The following is a 22,919-nucleotide window of genomic DNA, read 5'->3' on the forward strand; positions in this document are numbered from 1 at the left end:
GGGAAGAGGCAAGCAGGGATAGGCTGCAAGATGGGGGTGCGGGGCGGGGAGCATAGACAGGCTGCAAGGCAGTGGGGGGGGGTGGGGGAGCAGGGAATAGGCTACAAGGCGGTGGGGGAGCAGGGATAGGCTACAAGGTGGTGAGCGTGGACAAGGTGCAAGGCTGGGGGGATTGCAGGGAGCAGTAGGGCAAAGACAGGCGGTCAGGCCCCTGTAAGGAGTGTGAGGCCAGTGTGGCAGGCTCTTATGGGCTGTGATGTTGAATTTTTAAACTGTGTGTTTCTTTGCTTTTGTACTTTTTAGTAAGGAGACTGTTTTGTTTACCCTTTAATGTTGTTTGCTTTTTTTTTGCTTTGTACCAAGATTCTGCACCTAGGTACTTTTGAGATAAGATCACAGAATCCCTACAGTGTGGAAACAGGCCCTTCGGCCCAAAAAGTCCACACCGAACCTCAGACCATCCCACCTAATCTGCACATCTCCGAACCCTATGGGCAATTCAGCATGACCAATCCACCCTAACCGGCACACCTTTGGACTGTGGGAGGAAACCAGAGCACCCAGAGGAAACCCACTTTGTACCTACGATCGTGCCCCAGGTGGCAACTTGTAAACTTTTCACTGCACTCACATGAGAATGCAACAATAAACCCAAATCAATTCAATCTGATCACTTCACAATGCTGCCTACCCCCTTTAAGTGGTGAACCCGTTGCTATCGACCTCTCTGCCTTAAGAATATTCCAAGACTCTGTTTCCATCGTTGAAGATTCAAAACCCTCTGAGAAAAATAAGTTCCCTCATCTCTTTCCTAATGGGACGTCCCTTTATTTTTGAAAAGTGACCCTGAATTTTAGATTTTTCCCCCCAAGAGGAAGTACTTGTGCCAACACAAACCTATAAGCACCCACCTCAGGACCATGCGGCTTTATGGTAGTTGCTTCAACCCTTTCTCACACTCCCCTTGCCCACTGCAATTTCCTTCCCCATTCTAACATTTCCAATTGGTGTCATTTTGGGAGGTGAGAATGAGCACATTTTCCCCCCGCCGCCACCACCCCCCCCCATCCAGCCTCAGCCTGAATGTGTCCGTGAGGCCCCAAAGTATCCACATCTCCTTCCTGATGGTATGCCCTGTGAATCCCACAAGCTTCCCACTTCCCCACATCGCCCACCCGACCCGCTGACATTCCCACGAGACGACTGTCTCTTGTGTGGTCGCACAGGACCTCCCACTGGAGATCAGCGTGCTCCCGAACCTGGACAAAGCCACCATCGCGCCCTCCCCCCACTTCCTGTTTTACATTTTTCCCAGCAATCTTCACTGTATTTCGTCCTCCTTCCTAATCCTGCTGCTCCCCCACCCCACCACGATTGGACTGTGCCTTTCCCCAAAGCATGAAGGGTCCAGCACCAAAGAATAAGCTGGCATGACTCAGTCCTGTGGCCACACAGTTGCCCTACTTTGCCATGGAAGGACCTGAGGGACTGGCCATGGCCCTTAGGCCAAGGTGAGCAGACAGCCCCAGACATCTCTCCAACCACATTAGCTGCACACCCCCTGGAGTCTAGACGCTGCAGAGCCAATGGACTGGCTGATCCCACCCCACCATGTCCTGTACTGAAAAGACATGGAGCTTCCAATGGTGGAAACCCTACCAGCTGCCTAACAGTAACCAATCCCCCTGGGCGAGAGTAGAAGGCTGGCCTTGATTTACTGTACCGGGAATCCCTGACGAATGGGTCCCTCCAAGTGGTTCGTTGATGATTACTCCTCCGAGAAGCCTCCACCAGCAAGGTGTCAACCCCTGAGACCAGGGACCGCTCAACAGCAGGGCAGGCTACCTGCTTCCTTGACTGCATTAACTGGCACAATGAGGCAGGATGGTGATGCAGTGTGCACGTAGGCACCAAGTGGCTGAGAATTTTGAGAGCAGGGGCAAGAGGCCCTGAGATGCAGCCTCACTCAGTCTATGCAAGTGTGTGCTTCCAGAACTCAATATCAGAGCTGTGGGCAAATGCCATGAGAGGCTGGCAGATTCCAATGTCTATGGACAACGGGTGCATACAGCTAGTGCCCATGTATCATGTGCAGGACTACGGTTTGGTCACAGGCAGCGTGGCTGCCAATCAGAGCAGGAGGTGAGCTGAATATCCACCAGGTACCCACTCTGGCTTCTACTGCGAATTTCCTCAGTTTCGAGCCTGTTTGTCTAGTTTGGTAAACTGGGACGCTCGATATTTAGATTGCCTACAGTGTGGAAACAGGCCCTTCGGCCCAACAATTCACACTGCCCCTTGGAGCACCCCACCCAGACCCATCCTCCTGTAACCCACACACCCCTGAACACTACAGGCAATTTAGCATGACCGATCCACCTAGCCTTCACATCTTTGGGCTGTGGGAGGAAACCCATGCAGACACGGGGAGAATGTGCAAACTCCACACAGACAGTCGCCCAAGGCTGGAATCGAACCCGGGTCCCTGGCGCTGTGAGGCTGCAGTGCTAACCACTGAGCCACCGTGCCGCCAATTGATGAGGCAAGTTGTGGCGTTAATGAGTTAATGCCCATCAACTGGTGCCTTGCCACTGCCCAGCAACAATCTCATCACCACTGCTTGTGAAAAGCATAAAAGATGATGCCCAATGCCCCTGACATGGAGAAGGACCTCCCTACACTGGTCACCTGATGCTGCCATACATAGTCAACATTGGTCAGACCCCTACAGGATTCTGCATGTAGATTTTAAATCTCACTATCTTAACTCAAACACTGGGTGCTCTATACCACATTTGCAACGGATCAATTGCTTTGCTTGTCTCATATTTATGGTCTGCAATTTTCACACCTTGAGATATTCTATTATAACACAAGGTCATGAGACTTACATCAGTGCATCTACATTCTCACAGTAAGACAGGGCAGATCATCTGAAAGGAGCAGTGACACTTGGGAAATGGTGAAAAGCATCATCAAAATTATTCTTATTAAACATGCTTACTCCAACTTGAAACTGTAGATCGAGAGCCTTGAAGGGCAAGCCAAATGCATTGATATAGAAAACAAATTTCTTCACCATTCTCGTTGCTAAGTAACTGAAACGCAATTGCTATGACTTTTAAATGTTTATATCTTATAACAAAAACCAAGAAGGAAGTCAGGTTTCACAATCTGAATTGTGAACAATTTAAACCATTTCTGTCACAGATGTACACATTCAACTTTTTACAAACCAAGTAAACTACCGACTTTAATGGATTGCATTCTTCACTTCTAACAGAGAATAAATGAAATCCGAGGGCAGTCATTAATCAGAAATGCACAGAAATCAATCAACATCAGCTTTCCAGCCCCTCTGAAGCTGCTGGGCCTGCTGTGTTCATCCAGATCTACACCTTGTTATCCTAGATTCTCCAGCATCTGCAGTTCCTACTATCTCTCCCCAGAACATCAGCTAGGTCTCTGGATTAATAGTGGTATTATCACTAAGCCATCACCTCCCACACCACTGGCAAAGAAGAAATCACTTGCACACATTCTGAGGACAATTATCAGTGAAAGCTAAAAGAAACCCAAGCAACGACGGAACTTTCAAAGGGAGATCAAAGGTCAGCAAAGAGAATGTGGCAGGCAGGTTAAGAATACCTTGCCACTGTAGAGTGGTACTTTCATTGTTCGCACTTTCATCATAATTTGTTTGTCATGTCATTCAGTTTGTCTAGGCTTGTTCTGCGCCTTGTATGTACAATATAAAATATCCAAATAGGCAACAGAATTGAATTCATATCTTGTCAATGGAATAAACGTTGGCTATGCACAAACTGCCTCCTCTTTCCTGCCCACTCTAAATATACAGACTAACTTTTTGGATGAGAGTTTGAGTCTGAAGTTCAATCTCTATTATTGGGTAGATTGTGGAAACACATCAGTGGCATCTTTTGGCTACATTTCTCTCTCGGTCAAGTCTTCTCCGAGGACCATTACAGTGTCTCCATGAGACCTGAACAGACTGCAGAGTATCATGTACACTATGGAGTTAAACTGGTTGACTAGCTCTTTGCTGCTTCGGCCCTTCAGAGACAAAGATGCAACACAACAGGTAGGGTTTGGCAGTTCACAAAACCCACACTTAAAATGCATAGACCATACTCTTTTTGCTCAGTGCCTTGGAGCAAAGCATCCTTAGCATCTTGGGATTGTATGCTGGCACAGTGGTTAGCACTGCTGCCTCACAACACCAGGAACCCTGTTTCAATTCCAGCTTTGGGTGGCTGTCTGTGTGGAGTTTGCACATTTCCCCTGTGTCTGCATGGGCTTCCCAGTCAGGTCCTCCAGTTTCTTCCCATAGTCCAGAGATGTGCAAGTTGGGTGGGTTAGCCATGGGAAATGTAGGGTTAAAGGTAAAGGTAGAGGGTGGGTCTGGTGGGATGCCCTTCAGAGGGGTGGCATGGACTCAATAGGCTGAATGGGCCCACACTGTACAGAATCTATGATTCTACGCGCAGGTTACGTAGATCGGCCATGCTAAACTGCCCTCTAGTGTTCAGCGATGTGCTGGCTAAGTGAGAAATGTGGAGTAACAGGGATAGGAGAGGGCTGGGTCTGGCTGGGATGCTCTTCACAGGTTCACTGCAGACTCAATGGGCCAAACAGCCTCTATCTGCACTGTAGGGGCTGCATGATCTTCATGCAAGAGAGGCTGGAAGCAAGTTCCATCCTTTGCTTTTGACTTCCTCAGCCACCTGGCTAAGGAAGCTTTGGGGCAGGTAGCATAGAAAGCAAAACTGAGGTCAGGAGATGACAAGAACTATAAATAGCAGTCAGCAAAGGAGACCCAAACAAACACACAGGGAATGGAGATCACAAGGAGAAATTCACGGTGTGGCAGCTCCAAACCTCAACAGTTCTGCTTCTAGCCCAACAAGCAATAAATTAAGTCTGGAAGCTCAGAAGATTTGCTCTTGCTCGAGGTAATACAAACCCCCCAGTGATGGGTCTTAATTATGGTTTACAATTTAACCAACCTGGGCAATCTGTAAATGCTGTACTTAACACCGTTTTTTTCTTTAAATGCAAGAAAATTGCCAAACTACAGAGGCGATAAATCTGCAGGCGAGGCCGAAATCAGAAAAACTTGCTACACAGTCAATTCTTATCATTTTTCATTTTGCAGCCTGCTAATCTCCTCCCCACACACAGAAATTAAACAAGGTGTAATCATCAGTGGGCCACCAATTCCGCTCCAAGTCAGTTCATCATCTTTCACTTTTTTTGAAAACGAAAGGCTTGGAATGGGCTTCCTGCTTTCCCTTTCCCCCATGAAGCTTGCAAGTTTGCCTCCAGGAGAAGGACTTAACAAGCAGTCATTTGTTCGAGTAATCGTGCTATCAATTAGCAAATTCAACAATTGGAGTCAAATCCGTTCATTTGTCAAATAGGCATTCTTTGCATTCCCAGGCATGGTTTTCACTTGTGCATTGGCATCTGCCCATTAAGGACAATGTCTTTTTCCTCCAATGATAGATAGGCATCCCTTTGTGGCTCAGTTCGCAAACGTACTCCTCTGTGGGCTTTGGAGCCCACATAGCAGCGATTACAACCCTGTTTGTGATTCCACTGCAGACATTCCATGTGTAGGCGTCCAGTGAGTACAGAATCATAGCTCTCAGCGATAACCACTCCCACCACCAGCACTAAGCGCACCAGACTACAACCACGGCTGCATAGTCTGCAACTGCTCACTGCTAAGACCCGGGCATCAATGTCAGCCAATCGGGTGAGGCATCAAACTTAGATGCAAACTGCTGAGTAATCAAAGCTCAGTCAAGTTAACAGATTGAAGAACAGCTTCTTTCCTGCTAAAATCAGACTTATGAATTGGGCCTCAAATATATTAGAGCTGATCTGTCTCTGTATCTTCTCTGTAGCTCAAACAATATATTCTGTTCTGATGTAAGGTATGATTTGCCTGGTTAGTGTGCAAAACAATACTTTTCACTGTATCTCGGTGCATGTGACAGGAATAAATCACATCAAAAAGCTATGATTTACAAAGATCAAGAAGCATGTGCCATCGGAGCAAGAGTCGGACATATGGTTCCATCAACTTGCTCTACCATTCAACATTCTTATTGCTAGCTGGGATGAGAGAATGAAATGCAAGGTCATGGGGTTATGAACCGCAAGGTCATGATGAGTGACTTTGATTCAAAGCAGTTTTTTCCAAAGTAATTAACTGCTGAGGACACTCCCCAAGTCAGTTATGAGCATATACGTTAGGAGCAGGAGTAGGCCATTCAACCCTTCACAACAATGCTATCATTCGATAAGGCCGTGGCTGATCCAAATATGGCCTCAATTCCACTTTCATGCCAACCGCTCTCAATTCACTTTGACTCCCTTGTCAACAGATGTCTACGCGCCTCTGCCTTAAAAATATTCCAGGAGCCTGTCTCCACCCTGTTCTGGGGAAGAGCGACCCACAGAGCCATGGCACTCAGTGAAATTACTTCTCCCCAACACTCTTAAAGGGGAACCACCTCATTTTTAAACATTTCCCCCCGGTTTCAGTCTCCCTTACAAGGGGAAACATGTCTCAGTATACAGACCAAATGGCCAATGTTTCCAACAGTGACACCTACAGTGAATAGGCAGTTCCAGGGTACTGACGTGGAGAATACTAGGTCTGATGGCCAGTACAGACTACTGCACCCACTGGAACCTTTCCCAGCACCCCTCATTTTGTTTTGGCTGGCCCTTTGTTCAAAGCAAAAATGGTCAACTATATTTATACAGTGTCATTCACTAAACGCCAAACAATTTTTGGACTTTGAAGAGCAAGGCCTCACTGCTACTCAACAGGGTTCCCAATAATCTATTCAAGATTCTAAACTCGATCAGGAGTTGTCAAAAAAGACCCAAATCACACTGACATTTACAAGCTCGATTCTCCGTCCTGCTGTCTTAGAATTCACCCAAAATAATGCATAGTCAAGGGTGTTGGGGTACAAGATGAAGTGAAGATTTACAGATGGGTAATGGCACAGAAAGAATGTGTTGGTTCTGACTCACTGCCAATTCTATTTCCCTGTTGTTTCCTACAGCCCTGCAAATCTTTTCTCTTCAGATAGTTATCCAGCAGCATTTTGAAAGCCACCACTGAATCTCCCTCTGCCATACACTTGGACCATCTGTTCCAGGTCTCCCATGTAGAAACACTTCTTGTTCCCTCATTTTGCTTTTGGTTCTCCTGCCAATCACATCTCATTGGTGCTGGGCCGTTCAGTCAATGCTGCTTCGGCTATTAACTTGAGGGGCAAGTTGGATAGAGCTGCTCGTCTTTAAATTCTCGACTAATTTTATACACTTTTAAACCTCTACTTATCTTCCTTGGTGGCTAAATAAAACCTTTAGAAGCAAATAATGATCTGGGGAGGTGATGGCCTAGTGGTATTAGTGTTTGACTGTTAATTCAGAGACCCAGATAATATTCTGTGGTCCGAGGTTCAAATCTTGCCATGGCACGTGGTGGAATCTGAATTCAATAAAAGCAAGAATCTGGAGATAAGAATCTGAAGATGACTCTGAATCCATTGCCAACTGTTGGAAAAGCCCGTCTGGTTCACTAATGTCCTTTGGGCAAGGAAACTGCCATCTTTACCTGGTCTGGCCGACATGTGATTCCAGACCCACAGCAATGTGGTTGACTCTCACCCGCCCTTTGGGAGGGGCAATAAGTGCGGGCTTAGCCAGCGACACATTCGAATGAATTTTTTAAAAATCTCCAGAGCTCTACATTTTCGGTGAAATCTTGGGCTATCTTCAGGAACTAAGGATGCTCAAGTCATCTTTGTTGGTGCGTTTTGGAAACACAGGAAATTGGAAATACTGAACAACATGGATGGTGAATGCATATTCCTGTCTCGGCTCTGTTGCTATTGTTCTATTTAAAAATGAATAAAGCATCTTTTACAACAAGCATATGGAGCAGGAAGAGATCATTTGATTCAAGTCTTTACATGATCATCCTCTTCAGACTCAATAAACACTCAGTGAATGGAATTCTTTACAATACCCAGATCTCTATACTTTACAGCTGCTTTGCTTTCTCATTCTGTCAACGCAGATTATAAAGCGTGCACACAAAACATGCAGCACTATGTACTGGGTGTACCAACGTCCATGTGCATTTATACAGACATGTTGACAACCTCTTGGGAAATAGTAAACATCAGCGAAAAGAAACATTTTTTTTCTCTCCTCTCCCCTTTAAAAGCAAAGAAGAATGAAGCCCTGTCTCTCCAGCTCTTTGCACAAAGCCACTTGACTGCAGAACTTCAAAAGAGAACGCTGTTAGCCTTCAGTGTTATTCTTGGTTTGTGTCAGCCTGATGCTAACATTCAGCAAGCTCTCTAGCAACTGACGGAACAACCCACTTTAACATTGTTGGGGGGCAGTGGGGGACTGACTGTGCGGACCGAGTAGCTTGTGCAAAGTGGCACTTTCTTATTGTGAAGAGGGAGTTCTGCCAAAATTGCATTGTGAAAGAAGCAAGAACAAGCGATTCTACAATGCAAAAGTGTATCATTCCTGTTATGTTTTGGATAAACAATGAAGGGTGGCTCCTTAAATCATTTCCAGGAAAGGCTCTGTCCCTTTTTGGACAGGTCTTTGAAGCAAAAGATGTAAAGGAAGGGAAGCGGGTGAGAAAAAGCATATTTTACAAATGAACATTTATTTAGGAGCAGGAATAAGTCATTTGATTAGGAGTCATTGAGGTGTACGGCACAGAAACTGACCCAACTTGCCCATGCTGACCAGATAGCCTAAATTAATTTAGTTCCGTTTGCCAGCATTTGGTCCATATCCCTCTCAACCTTTCCAAGTTTATGTACCCATCCAGGTGCCTTTTAAATGTTGTAATTGTACTAGCCTCCACTACTTCCTCTGGCAGCTCGTTCCAGACACACACCACCCTCTACTTGAAAAAGTTGACCCTTAGGTTCCTTTTAAAACTTTCCCCTCTCACTTTAAACCTATGCCCTCCAGTTCTGGACTCCCCTACCATGGGAAAAAGGCACTGAATTAGAGGAAAACTCAAGTCTGCATGCAATCATGGCTAGTGTTAATGGGAACTGCAGATGCTGGAGAATCCAAGATAACAAAGTGTGGAGCTGGATGAACACAGCAGGCCAAGCAGCATCTCAGGAGCACAAAAGCTGACGTTTTGGGCCTAGACCCTTCATCAGAGAGCCTCTCTGATGAAGGGTCTTGGCCAGAAACGTCAGCTTTTGTGCTCCTGAGATGCTGCTTGGCCTGCTGCGTTCATCCAGCTCCACACTTTGTTATCTTGCAAGCATGGCTAATCCATGTCTGAAATTCCACATTCCCCATCTCTCACCATGAACCCTCAAATCTGGTGTCTAACAAGAATCTATCTACCCTAACCCTAAAAAAGATTCAGAAACCCTGCCTCCAGCTTCTGAGGCAGACTTCCATGTCACACAGCCATCTGGGAGAAAATTATTCTCATCTCTAATTCTAAAAGTGTCCCAACATTCTGGACTCACTCACAAGAGGAATCATTCCTTCCACATCCACCTTATCAAGACCATAAACCATCTTATAAACTCTCATCACGTCATGGCTCTCTGTTCTAAACTCCAGTGATAACAAGCCCAGACTGTTCAACCCATCCTTATTGGACACCCAGTCATTCCAGGTACCAATCTACTAAATATCCCCCTAATCAATGTCCAATATGCTCACATCCTTCCTTAATAAGGAGAGTAAAAGTTCACATTTGAAATGTGGTCTTACCGATTCGCTCTACAACTGAAACATAGCTTAGTTACTTCATGTTCAATTCCTCTGGTAACATGGTACAGTATCCCATTAAGCCTTCTTAACTAGTTACGTACCTGCACACTAACGCTCACCAAAGTGAATAATTTCTCATTTTCCCACATTATACTCTTTCTGCCAGCTTTTTGCCTATTTGTTCAATCTATCTGCATTGGTCTGCAACCTATTTATATCTTCTTCACAATATACTTTCCTATCCATCTCAATGCCATCTGCAAATGTACGCCACTTAATGCAGGCTGCCAATGAGAAAAAAAACATCCATTTATGCACGTCCCTGTTTTCTTCCAGCCAGCCAATCTTTTATCCGAGTTAATAAGTTAGCCCGACAACATGTGCTAAAACTTTGCAAAACGTGTTGATGTGGCACCTAATCAAATACATTGTAGAAATCAAATACAGTACCTCTATAGTTTCCCCTTTATCTACAGTGTATTGTACCCCTTTAAATAATTCCAATAAAATGGCTAAACATAATTTCCCTTTCGCAAAACCTTACCAACTTTACCCGACTATGTTGCACTTTTCTATGTGCCTAGCTATAATCCCCTTAGTAACTAATTCAAAATGTGTAATGACAAATGTCAAGTTTCCTGTTCACTGCCTCCCTTCCTTCTTGGTGGATGGTTTTCTCAGACTGAACCTTTCCAAATCTAGTTTTTTTTGCCAAGTTGACACTAATGCATCCAACCTCACATGCGCCTCTGATGTGAAGTCCATCAGGAGTTTGCCCTCTTACGGATTGCTCTGGAACCATATCTTGTGAATAATTTTTACAAACTCAGTCACCTTCTCCCTGCCTCCTGCAGACACTCAGTCAGGCCAATCTTCGAGTGTTACCCAGCATTTATTGGCGGTCTTTTTGCCTATTAAAGGCAGCCCCACCTACCCAGACCTCAGCAGAGGTTCAAACTGATGCACTCGAGCATGGATTCACAAGATTGCTTTTGGAGAGGGGAGATCTACGCAATAATACCCCTTCCTCACCCTAAGGTAGTGACAAAGTAAAAAGAAGTAATTCTACTGTATTTAATAATGCACCTGATATCATAAGGTAAGCTCCAGAAATATAAAGGACTGTTCCGAGGAGGAGCTCGTTAGAGTTGCGCACGTTTGAGTTCCACATGGGCCCATCAGAGGACTTACAGTACTTCAGTGATTCTTCTTGGTAACTGGAGTAAGAAAGAGCAATTAAGTTGAGCAACCCTATAGTCTATCATTTATCCCAGGTGTTATGTAAGTGGCAACTAAATAATATGTAACAAACATATTCAGTGTTCATCAAAACTGAGTCAAGCTTTTATCGAAAACCTCACGTGGGATCCTTCCCCACTTGGCATCAGTAACTGAAACTGATGACAATTAAGGAGGATGGATGGCAGTGAATACACCCAAGACGCCCCAGCCGGCTCCAGCGATAGAATAACATACACACAGAGGCTGGACAAACTAGGATAAAGCTCTCTGCTATTACACAAGACCTTGGCCTCATTGCAATCAAATAACAGCCGAGCAGAGAGTGAGCCCGAGATCCTCTTAGTCTATACAGCTCACACTAGAGTGGTTACAACAATGTATTAAGGCCCAAATGGCCACCCAGCAAAGTTTACTCCTACATTGATCAGTAAGTAAAGTCATGATAATCCCCATGATTAGAGATACAGGTGACTGGTGGTGGTTTAACAGGAGGGTCACCACCTCTCAGGTGAGGGCAGAGGTTAAGAAAGCAGGGCCTCCATGGTGACCTGAACTGGTGTGGGGATCGAACCCATGCTGTTGGTGTCAGCCTGTATCACAGACCAGTCGTCCTTTAGCCTTCTTGGCTATTTTCTGCACCTAGACTGTTTTCTGCATTTTAAACATTGATGCCGCTGAATCTCCGAGTCTCTTTGGGCATCCACTTTACTTAATATCATGCTATCTAGATAGTACCCTGATCCAACCTGTTCCAATCCTCAATGTATAGCCTCATACTTAGTCGCAATGAAACCCACCTCCCACAGTTTTGCCCACTCCACCTTGTCTCGCAATTTCCCTTTGCGATCAGGCACATTAACTGAATAGAAACATGAACTTTGTTTGCCTCTCAATGGATATTAATCATTACTTCCAAGGGTTATTTCAGATGTCTAGCATCTGCAGTATTTTGCTTTCATATCAGTGCTCAAAGGGGAAGGGGCTGAGATCCTGAGAGAAGAAACAAGGCAAAGAGACAGTGAGTGAGGAGAAGGAGAGAGGGAAAGATAAAAGGAAGTATATTTTGACGTCATCTATTTTGGCCTATCTTCTACCTGTGATCCAGCTGTCGAGTTGCTAGAATGCAGACTTCTGTGGAGTTAATGTTTCAAGACTCATGTTTGATATGGCTAAAGGATCTGTAAACTTAGGACACTGGGGCACTGATCCATCAGGGTCAGTTATGGGGTGCTGACAGAATTTGGCAGGGGAATGGTATGGCATTATGGTGGCTGTGACTCCAGCTAGACATCTGCTGATTGAAAAATATTTTGAGTGCGCTACGTCAGGAAGGAGATAGAGAGCGCAAGAGAGAGAGCGCGCGAGATATCAGCTGAGCCAAGATGCATAGATGGCTAAAGCCAGCTATAAATCAGACAGTGAGGTTACTTTGTAGTTGGCTTTCCATCAAAAGCTGCATCAATTTTCCCTGTGACATATTTATATTGCTGCCTGAGCAATATAATTAAAGTACAAAATCGATCGTCACTCGGGATGATGCAAATTAGAATTTACTGCTGTGAAAAAGCCATCACTAGACAATTTGCTTCACAAGACCAAAGCACATCTACTCTCAACCACAATACAGAATGGTACTGAGCTCTCCCACCTATGTTACCCAAGTTTGCTAGCAACACATCACCCCCACCCAGCTGAGAAAGCAATATTTACTGTATCAACACCTTTGACACTTTTGAGTTGCACTCACCCATCGCCAAATGTGGCAGTATCTGACAATTTTTGAAATGGAAACCTATTTGATCAACATAACAGAAAATGGATTGCTTGAAAGCACAAGGATTCCGGTGGAGAGAAAAAGACAGGAATACATCTTATGTGCTCTCATTGCTTTCCTCGTAAATGACATGCTTTGAAGGACAGCAGCAGGAAATTAAGAAGTTGCTCACAAAATCGTGTTGGAATGTTAACACTTAAAAGACCAAATTGTAGGGTCTCGAGCCCCTCCGTTCTGCTCAACAGACCGTGAAAAATATGCTACATTCAGAGGTTGAATGCCTCTCCTGTTGCCTATTAAAGACAGCTCCAACTTTACTAAAGAATGTCACTCTTCTTTCCACACCCTTTGTTATTTTCCTTTTCCTGCTGGGGTGTCACACAAGAACCAGCTGCATCACCCAGCCGGAACTTACAACACTCCGGGAGACCATGGCGTCGATGACCTGAAGCTTCTGAACTGAAGGAGATTGGAACCGTATGAAAATAAAGGACATATGCCCAGGAGGGACCTAACCGAGACAAACTCTGCTGCTTGAAGTTCTGCTCACCACTCCCTCCAAGGTCCTCACCTTCGGTGCCATTTGCACCCATTCTGACGAAGGGTGTAAACCCGAAACGCCAACTGTCCTGCCCCTCTGATGCTGTCTGACCTGCTGTGTTCCTGCAGCTCCTCTGAGCGAAAGTAATTTCTCCACATTTCAGTGTGAAACCACTGATTTCCTTTCTCAGGGAGTGTGACCTGTGTTCCCGACGTCCCAGCTAAAGCGAACACTTTGAGTTTCCGTTAGGGGTACATTTTCAACAGCCACACAAATGCATTGCACTGGCACCCACTCTCTTTTGTCCTTATTTTCAAATCACCAACCTCCCCTGAATAAAGAGCAAAAAAAGTCCAATGACATTTTGGCACTTTGGTTGCTTTAGCTAAGAAATGGTCACTTGGTATGTTGATGTTGGGCACACAATCAGTCAATCTCGAAAAGTTGGGGCCGCAATTTGCACTTACAAACCCTCCACTCTGCTGCAGAAGCTGAGGCACAGAGCAATATTTAGCCCTTGGCATTGTGCCAGTGTCAAATGTGGCAGGCAATAATGGCTCAACAGTTTGAAAATGCAAGTTACCGGGCCATAACCTTAGCTGAACTCAGAAGTGACTGTTTTGCCAAATTTGTTGCTAAATACTCATCATTGTCACCTTAGGAAATGAAAATGGTGTCAATTCTTCAGTGTTTGATTATATAGGCCTATTTATTATTGATGCTCACTGGGCTTGATTGGTTAAGCCTGGCTGTAGACACAGAGAAAAATTAATAGGCCATTTAAAGGGCTTAGAGCGCAAGCTTGGAGCAAACAACTTAAAACAGAGTAAATAAAACATACACAGAATCTAGTTCAAAGTAGAATATAGGATACAATGCACATTATAATCTCAGAGAGGAGCCGCAGTGAAAACAGCTCGAAATTGTCAAACGTGCTTATTTTTCAGAAGTATCAAATGAGTATTGCAAATACTTTGCACAAACTGCTTCACATTTCCGTGCAGGTTACTGAAGGAGATGAGCGTAGCTGGTCAGAGTTTTCCAGCACATAGCCTACCTTGGGATTCCTTGCATACTTTCCCGTACGAGCATCCTTGACGAGGCTGATTTCCAGCAGGTCTGTCTCCTGCAAGTGAAATGACACAAAAAAAACAGAGTCGATGAGCAAAGTCATTGCATAACGTACATACTGCACAAAACCCTAGTCACCTTGGCCAGCCAAGGCTCGCTACGTTTCAATCTCCAACTCGGAAAGTTTACCACCAACACAAAGTCACCGAGCACAGTGTGAAACATATTATGGAAACTTTATAATCTGCCACAGTTTCACAAAGTACCAAGGAATCAACCAAACACTCTCCATCGAATGTCCTTTGACATGAAATAATAGATTTTTTAAAATGTGATCGTACATGCTAAGCACAACATCCAACTGCAACAAACATCAATAAACACAATAATAACATACAAGTTAAACTTCTGGTTCTTTACCTGCCATTGAATCCAGGCAGTAATCACATTAACAGCCCCGTTACGCAAATCCTACCTTTGGTATAACTTCTCTTTCTCGCAAAACAAAAAGTTTCTCAGGATTTGAAACGTGAAGCATGGCTTGGCAATCACCAAGTGCCATCCAACGGCAAGATCCAAATCATCACCTATTGACATTTAGCAGCATTGCCATTGTTGAAATCCCCTACCTTCAGAGTCCGGAAGGTTATCAATAACCAGACAGCGAATTGAACCATCCATGTAAATACTGTGGTGACAACCGCAGGTCAGAGGCTGGGAATTCTGTGACAAGCAACTTACTTCATGACTTCCAAAGTTCGTCCTCCGTCAGGATGGAAAACTTGCGCGGATGAGCACAGGTCCATCAACAAACAACGTGAAGGAGGATCTCAATGCAACTTATAGAACACTGAGAGGGCCTGGATAGAGCGGAGAAGATGTTATCACTAGTGAGAGAGACTAGGACCCGAGGGCATAGCTCAGGGAGAAGGGACGATGCTTTAGAACTGAGGTGAGGAGGAATTTCTTCAACCAGAGTGTGGTGAATCTGTGGAACTCATTGCCACAGAAGACTGTGGACACCAGGTCACTTGATATCTTTAAGACAGAGATAGATAGGTTCCTGATTAGTAAGGGGATCAAGGTTACAGGGAGGAGACAGGACAGTGGGGTTGTGAAACGTATCTGGCACAATCGATTGGCAGAGTAGTGTCAATGGATAAATGGGCTAATTCTGCTCCTATATCTTATGGTTTTATAAGAAACTCAATACCATCCAGGTCTAAGCTTAACTGATAGCTCATCCGCCAGCAGTGCCAGCAATGTGTACCATCTGCAAAATGCATTGCAAAGAGCTTACTGTGCTTCTTTCGACAGCACCTTCCAAACCCATGACCCTGCCACTTCAAAAGACAATGGCAGCGAGTGTACAGGCCCACCAACATCTTCAGGTTCCACTCTAAACCACACACCACCCTGACGTGGGTTTTATCATCATTTCTTCACTGCCACCGGGTCAAAATCTTGGAACTTTCATCGTTACAGCGTTGTGGCTATTCAGCGGGTCAAGAAAGAAACTTGCTATCACCTTCACAGAAGCCAATCTTCCATTCACGGGCTCCATTTATACGGCTCACTGCTGCGGAAAGGCGGCCAACATCAGCAAGGACCCCTCCCACCCCGGTAATGATCACCTACAACCACTTCCATCAGACAGACGATACAGGAGCCTGAACACACGCACCAGCAGTGTTCAGGCAAAGCTCGTGATTAGACTGGTGAATGAGCCTCTCCAGCCTCAAATAATGCTGGTCTTGCCTAGAGCACACCCTGTGCAATGTAACCCGTATGTTCTGAGGAAGGGTCACAGGACCCGAAACATTAACTCTGTTTTCTCCTTCACAGATGCTGCCAGACCTGCTGAGCTTTTCCAAAGATTTTGTTTTTGTTCCTGATTGATAGCATCCGCAGTTCTTTCGGCTTTTATTTTGTAACCTGTATGCGCCTGTCCAAGTCTATTTGATCTGTACATCCTTCCTTACTATGATCTGCCTGTATTGCTCGTAAGCAAAGCTTTTCACCGTACATTGGTACACATGACAATAAACGAATGAATCTATCACATGCAACATTTTACACTAATTAACCATCCTATATATTCTGACTTACTGATTATCCAGTTATTTTTCACAGAGTTTCTTTTTATCTAATGTTCAAATTCTTTGCAGTTCTCTCATACTCAAGCACCATAAATGTAACTGTCAGCATTCACTCTGACAAATAGGCTATACTGACTCTTAAAAATAACTCATCCACAGTAATTGTGACTCGAAAATATTTTTATACATAGACATTAAATTGCTTTCACAGTGATTTTGAAGCAAGTGTTTCAGGATTACTCAGCGTTTAATGCTGCAGAAGTTGACAACTTTACTGGAGGATTAAAAGCTGCGCTTTTGCGCATGTTAAGGAGGAGATTGGGATGTGGGCTGAACTAACACAACTTGCATTGATATAGCGACATGTAACAATGGAAAATATACTGAGAAGCTCATGGTATTGTAACTGGAAAATACTGGACAGCGAGCCACGGCAAAACAAAAACAGGACGCCTAAATGCCTGCCGAAGAGGTAGGTCTTAAGGAGCAGCCGAAACAAGAAAAGAGAAGGAGATATATAGGGAACAAATCTCAAAGCTTAGGTACTAGATTGCTTGCCAATCAAAGCTGAAGTCAACACAATGAGGGAAGGATTAGGTTTAGAGGAGCAGTAAGTACCTAGAGGGTTGGGAAGGCTCACAAAGAGAGGGAATAGCAAGGATAAAGAGGGGGAATGGCAAGGATAAAGGGGGGGGATAGCCAGGATAAAGGGGGGGGATAGCCAGGATAAAGCGGGGGGATAGCCAGGATAAAGGGGGGGGGAGAATAGCAAGGATGGGGGAGGGGGGGGAATAGCAAGGATAAAGGGGGGGATAGCAAGGATAAAGTGGGGGGGGATAGCAAGGATAAAGGGGGGGGGATAGCAAGGATAAAGGGGGGGGGATAGCAAGGATAAAAGGGGGGGAATAGCAAGGATAAAGAGGAGGAATAGTAAGGCAAAAGAGGGAGCTTTCTGGAGTTCCTTCATGAGATGTGGGCATTACCGCCAAGGCCAGAAGTCGTCTTGCTCGCGGGCAGTTAAAAGTTAACTATTTGCTCTGGATCTGACGTCTGAACCAGATGAGTTTTAAACATTTAATAGTTGCTTCAGGGTCACCACAGGAAGACCAGTTATATATTCAAGGCTTTATCAGTCCAAATCAAATTACCCCTGTAGGGGGGCTTGAACCCATAATCCCTGAGCTTTATCTGTGGCCTCTAATCAAGTGATTTCAATGCCATAGAGCATGGAAACGGGCCCTTTTGCCGAACTCCTCCATGCCGACCAGTTTCCTCAGTTAATCTTGTCCCATTTGCCTGTGTTTAGCCCATATCCCTCTAACCCTTCTATCATGTACCTGTCTTTTAAATGTTGAAATCATACCCACCTCTACCACTTCCCCTGGCAGCTTGTTCCCTACATGCACCAAACTGTGTGTGAAAAAGTTGCCCCTCCGTAACTCTTTTAGATCAGTTCTGAGGAACGGTCACTGGATCCAAAACTTTTACCCCGATTTCTCTCCACAGATGCTGCCAGACCTACTGAGCTTTTCCAGCAATTCCTGTATTTGTTTCTGATTTCCAACATCAGCTATTCTTCTGGTTTCTGTATCAGAGATAAAAGGGTCTGCAGATGCTGGGGAATCTGACATAACACAGTATAGAGCTGGATGAACACAGCAGGCCAAGCAGCATCTTAGGAGCACAAAAGCTGACGTTTCAAGCCTAGACCCTTCATCAGAAATGGGAGAGGGGAATAGGGTTCTGAAATAAATAGGGGGAGAGGCAGGAGGTGGATCGAAGATGGATACAGGAGAAATAGGTGGAGAGGAGACAGACAAGTTAAAGAGGCAGGGATGGGGCCAGTTAAGGTGAGTGTAGGTGGGGAGGTAGGGAGGAAATAGGTCAGTCCGGCGAGGACGGACAGGTCAAGGGGGCGGGATGAGGTTAGTAGGTAGGAAATGGTGGTGCGGCTTGAGGTGGGAGGAGGGGATAGGTGAGAGCAAGACCAGGTTAGGGAGGTGGGGGCAAGCTGGGCTGGTTTTGGGATGCAGTGGGCAGAGGGGAGATTTTGAAGTCTGTGAAGTCCACATTGATGCCATTGGGCTGCAGGGTTCCCAAGCAGAACATGAGTTGCTGTTCCTGCAACCTACGGGTGGCATCATTGTGGCACTGCAGGAGATATCATCTGAGGAATGGGAGGGGGAGTTGAAATGGTTCGCGACTGGGTGGTGTAGTTGGTTTTTATTTTGTTTCTCTTTAAATCTTTCTCCTCTCACCTTAAATGTATGATCTCCAGTCTTCTTTTTCTTTATTCATTAATGGGATGAGGGCATCTCTGGTTAGAAAGGCATTTCTTGCCCATCTCTAATTGCCCAGAGGACAACCCCAGTTCTGTGGGTCTGCAGTCATTTGTAAGCCAGATCAGGTAAGATGGCAGTTTCCTTCCCTGAAGGACATTCGCGAATCAGGTGGGTTTTTCCTGCCAATTGACAATGGATTCATGGTCATCATTAGACTCTTAATTCCAGATATTTTATTGAATTCAAATTCCACCATCTGCTGTGGCAGGTTTCAAGCCCAGATCCCCAGAATGTTATGAGCCTCTGGATAAACGGTCCAGCAATCATATCACTATGCCATGGTCTCCCCACCTTTGGACTGAGGAAGCATCACCAAACACGAAACATTAACTGTTTTTGCCTTCACAGGCTCTGCCAGACCTGCTGAGCTTTTCCAGCAACTTTGTGTTTCTTTCACCTTTGGATTCCCCTACCTTGGCTATTCACCCTATCCATGCCCCTCATGATTTTTATAAACCTCGACAAGGTCAGCCCTCAGGCTCCTGTGCTCCAGGGAATAAAGTCTCGGCCTATCAAGCCTCTCCTCATGACTCAAACCATGCCACCGTCTATTCTGCGTGTTTAGCCGAGAGTCCTTGTAAGATTAACAAGCACAGAGTAAGGGCTGAATACATTTGACTCTCAATAATGCCGGTGGAAAAGCACATGACTAACAGAATGCTTGGTGTGGTTAACACTGTGAAAGCCCCATGCATGAAATATTCAGTTGTAACACACCCAAGGCATTGCTTTGAGCCAAGAAACACAAGCAAGCTGTATCCATCCACAGGGGTCCCATGGATTCAAGTTCACTATCCTATTGCCACTGCTGCAGCTGCTCTGGATTAAGGAGCCACATTCCCAGTTGCAACCTGCTGCTCTGTTTATAAGTGAACTGCCGCTGTGCAGAAACCCTATTCCTCAGCCATCCTTCACTTCAGTCTTGGAGGCGAGTGCTCATGTTGAAGAGTAATCCTTTGGACATTGTCTGGGTGAGCTGTTTGTAAACCTGGATAGCAACTTCTCTTTCGATTCCTCCCACTTCCTACAGACAAAGGGGGTGGCCATGGGCACCCGCATGGGCCCCAGCTATGCCTGCCTCTTTGTAGGTTACGTGGAACAGTCCCTCTTCCACACCTACACAGGCCCCAAGCCCCACCTCTTCCTCCATTACATTGATGACTGTATCGGCGCTGCCTCTTGCTCCCTAGAGGAGCTCGAACAGTTCATCCACTTCACCAACACCTTCCACCCCAACCTTCAGTTCACCTGGGCCATCTCCAGCACATCCCTCACCTTCCTGGACCTCTCAGGCAACCAGCTTGTAACTGATGTCCATTTCAAGCCCACCGACTCCCACAGCTACCTAGAATACACCTCCTCCCACCCACCCTCCTGCAAAAATTCCATCCCCTATTCCCAATTCTTCCGCCTCCGCCGCATCTGCTCCCACGATGAGGCATTCCACTACAGCACACACCAGATATCCAAGTTCTTCAAGGACCACAACTTTCCCCCCACAGTGGTCGAGAACGCCCTTGACCGCATCTCCCGCATTTCCCGCAACACATCCCTCACACCCCGCCCCCGCCACAACCGCCCAAAGAGGATCCCCCTCATTCTCACACACCACCCCACCAACCTCCGGACGCAACACATCATCCTCCGACACTTCCGCCATCTACAATCCGACCCCACCACTCAAGACATTTTTCCATCCCCACCCTTGTCTGCTTTCCGGAGAGACCACTCTCTCCGTGACTCCCTTGTTCGCTCCACACTGCCCTCCAACCCCACCAACCCGGCACCTTCCTCTGCAACTGCAGGAAATGCTACACTTGCCCCAACACCACCTCCCTCACCCCTATCCCAGGCCCCAAGATGACTTTCCATATTAAGCAGATGTCCACCTGCACATCTGCCAATGTGGTATACTGCATCCATTGTACCCGATGTGGCTTCCTCTACATTGGGGAAACCAAGCGGAGGCTTGGGGACTGCTTTGCGGAACACCTCCACTCGGTTCGCAACAAACAACTGCACCTCCCAGTCGCAAACCGTTTCCACTCCCCCTCCCATTCTTTAGATGACCTGTCCATCATGGGCCTCCTGCACTGCCACAATGATGCCACCCGAAGGTTGCAGGAACAGCAACTCGTATTCCGCTTGGGAACCCTGCAGCCCAATGGTATCAATGTGGACTTCACCAGCTTCAAAATCTCCCCTTCCCCCACCGCATCCCAAAACCAGCCCAGTTCGTCCCCTCCCCCCACTGCACCACACAACCAGCCCAGCTCTTCCCCTCCACCCACTGCATTCCAAAACCAGTCCAACCTGTCTCTGCTTCCCTAACCTGTTCTTCCTCTCACCCATCCCTTCCTCCCACCCCAAGCCGCACCTCCATCTCCTACCTACTAACCTCATCCCACCTCCTTGACCTGTCCGTCTTCCCTGGGCTGACCTATCCCCTACCTCCCCACCTATACTCTCCTCTCCACCTATCTTCTTTTCTCTCCATCTTCGGTCCGCCTCCCCCTCTCTCCCTATTTATTCCAGAACCCTCACCCCATCCCCCTCTCTGATGAAGGGTCTAGGCCCGAAACCTCAGCTTTTGTGCTCCTGAGATGCTGCTGGGCCTGCTGTGTTCATCCAGCCTCACATTTTATTATCTAGCAAATGTAAGAACTATCTTTGCACAATGCCAGATAGCCGAGAGATGGATTACAGCCTTTGTCTAATGTTGGTCCAGGGACAGTAAAGGCAATTTTGACTATAGATTAAATGAATTCCCTTGCATACACAACATGACACCGCAATACCCAATGCATTGACTGAGTCATCAGACCGGGAGAGCTAATCTGTATTTCAGGAATCCCACATACTATGGGGAAAATGATGCAACTGTCAGGCTATGGTTTGCATCGTTTTAGACAGCACCAACACCTGTCTGATCGTGGAAAATTAGTCAGATACGTCCTCCGCACAAAAAGCAGGACAAATGCAACTGGCCCAGTTATTGCATAATTGGTTAGCTCTTAACCATCAGCTGAGCAATGCAAGAGATCGCAAACAATGCCAGTAAGGAGCAAACTGCTCAGTGACTCCCAGTTTGGGTTCTGCCAGTGCCATTCGACCCCTGACCTCATGACTGTCTTGGCCGAAACATGAACAATGGAGATGAACTGGGGCAGCAAATCTGACCAGCCTCAACAACAAGGCAGCATTTGTCCGAGCATGTCATCAAAGAGTCTGAGCAAAACTGGAGTCATCAGATTTGTGGAGGCGAATGACGCCAAGGGATATGGATATAAGAAAGGAGAGAGGCAAGATCTGGCAGACTCAATGGGCTGAATGGCCCACTTATGTTCCAATATTAAGTCAGCTCATGCAGATTAAGTTCCACCCAATCTGAAGATACAGGAGGACATGGGGCGGAAAACATCTTAGGGTTTTTCAGTGGAGACCCACGTCCACATGTCTCCTCATAGTCTTAAAGACAAAGTCCAACTAACTCATGCACATGATTGCTATCCTGCCAGAATTGGTTAAGGCAACAGTCTCTTGTTATGACTTATGAGTGGTTCTTCCTTGATTACGATAAAGCAAGTAGGATACGAAGGTTTGGGTGACCAGTACCAACCAGGAGGACAATTAGCTTGAACCAAATCGGGGAACAACCACAGACATACATTTCTGTACGAACCTCAATGCAGAAGCGAAATTCTGTTTGTGTGCCAATGACAGCTTTAGTTGACTAATGGATTTGAAATTTGCTGTGCTACTTACACGTGAAATTTATGGTACTCTGCTGTCCGTTCATCACAACCCGTCATCTCGAGCTGTTACTGAAACACGGACGATGTGACATTGCACAGGTACAACCGAGGTGTTGCAGCTCAATCAAGGTGGGGAGCGAGAGAGAGCGAGAGGCAGAGCATTACAGAGAGAGAAAATCAGAGACACACACGAACATATGTAGAGATAACGAGATAGAGACACACAGAGAGGAAGAGAAACAGCAAAAGACACTAAGACACACAGAAAGAGAG

At 45.9% G+C, this 22,919-nt stretch overlaps 1 protein-coding gene across 2 annotated transcripts in view; it reads right to left on the reverse strand.

The window, feature by feature from the left end:
- LOC125454822 (1-phosphatidylinositol 4,5-bisphosphate phosphodiesterase beta-1) overlaps window positions 1-22,919 on the reverse strand; it is a 690,999-nt gene that overhangs the window by 513,955 nt on the left and 154,125 nt on the right. For both annotated transcript variants that reach the window (XM_059648337.1, XM_059648338.1), the window contains exon 3: window positions 14,437-14,505. In XM_059648337.1, coding sequence (XP_059504320.1) covers window positions 14,437-14,505 — 69 coding nt within the window. The remainder of the gene's footprint in view (window positions 1-14,436; window positions 14,506-22,919) is intronic.

Source organism: Stegostoma tigrinum, chromosome 9 (genome assembly GCF_030684315.1).
Source record: "Stegostoma tigrinum isolate sSteTig4 chromosome 9, sSteTig4.hap1, whole genome shotgun sequence".
Lineage (NCBI taxonomy): Eukaryota > Metazoa > Chordata > Chondrichthyes > Orectolobiformes > Stegostomatidae > Stegostoma > Stegostoma tigrinum.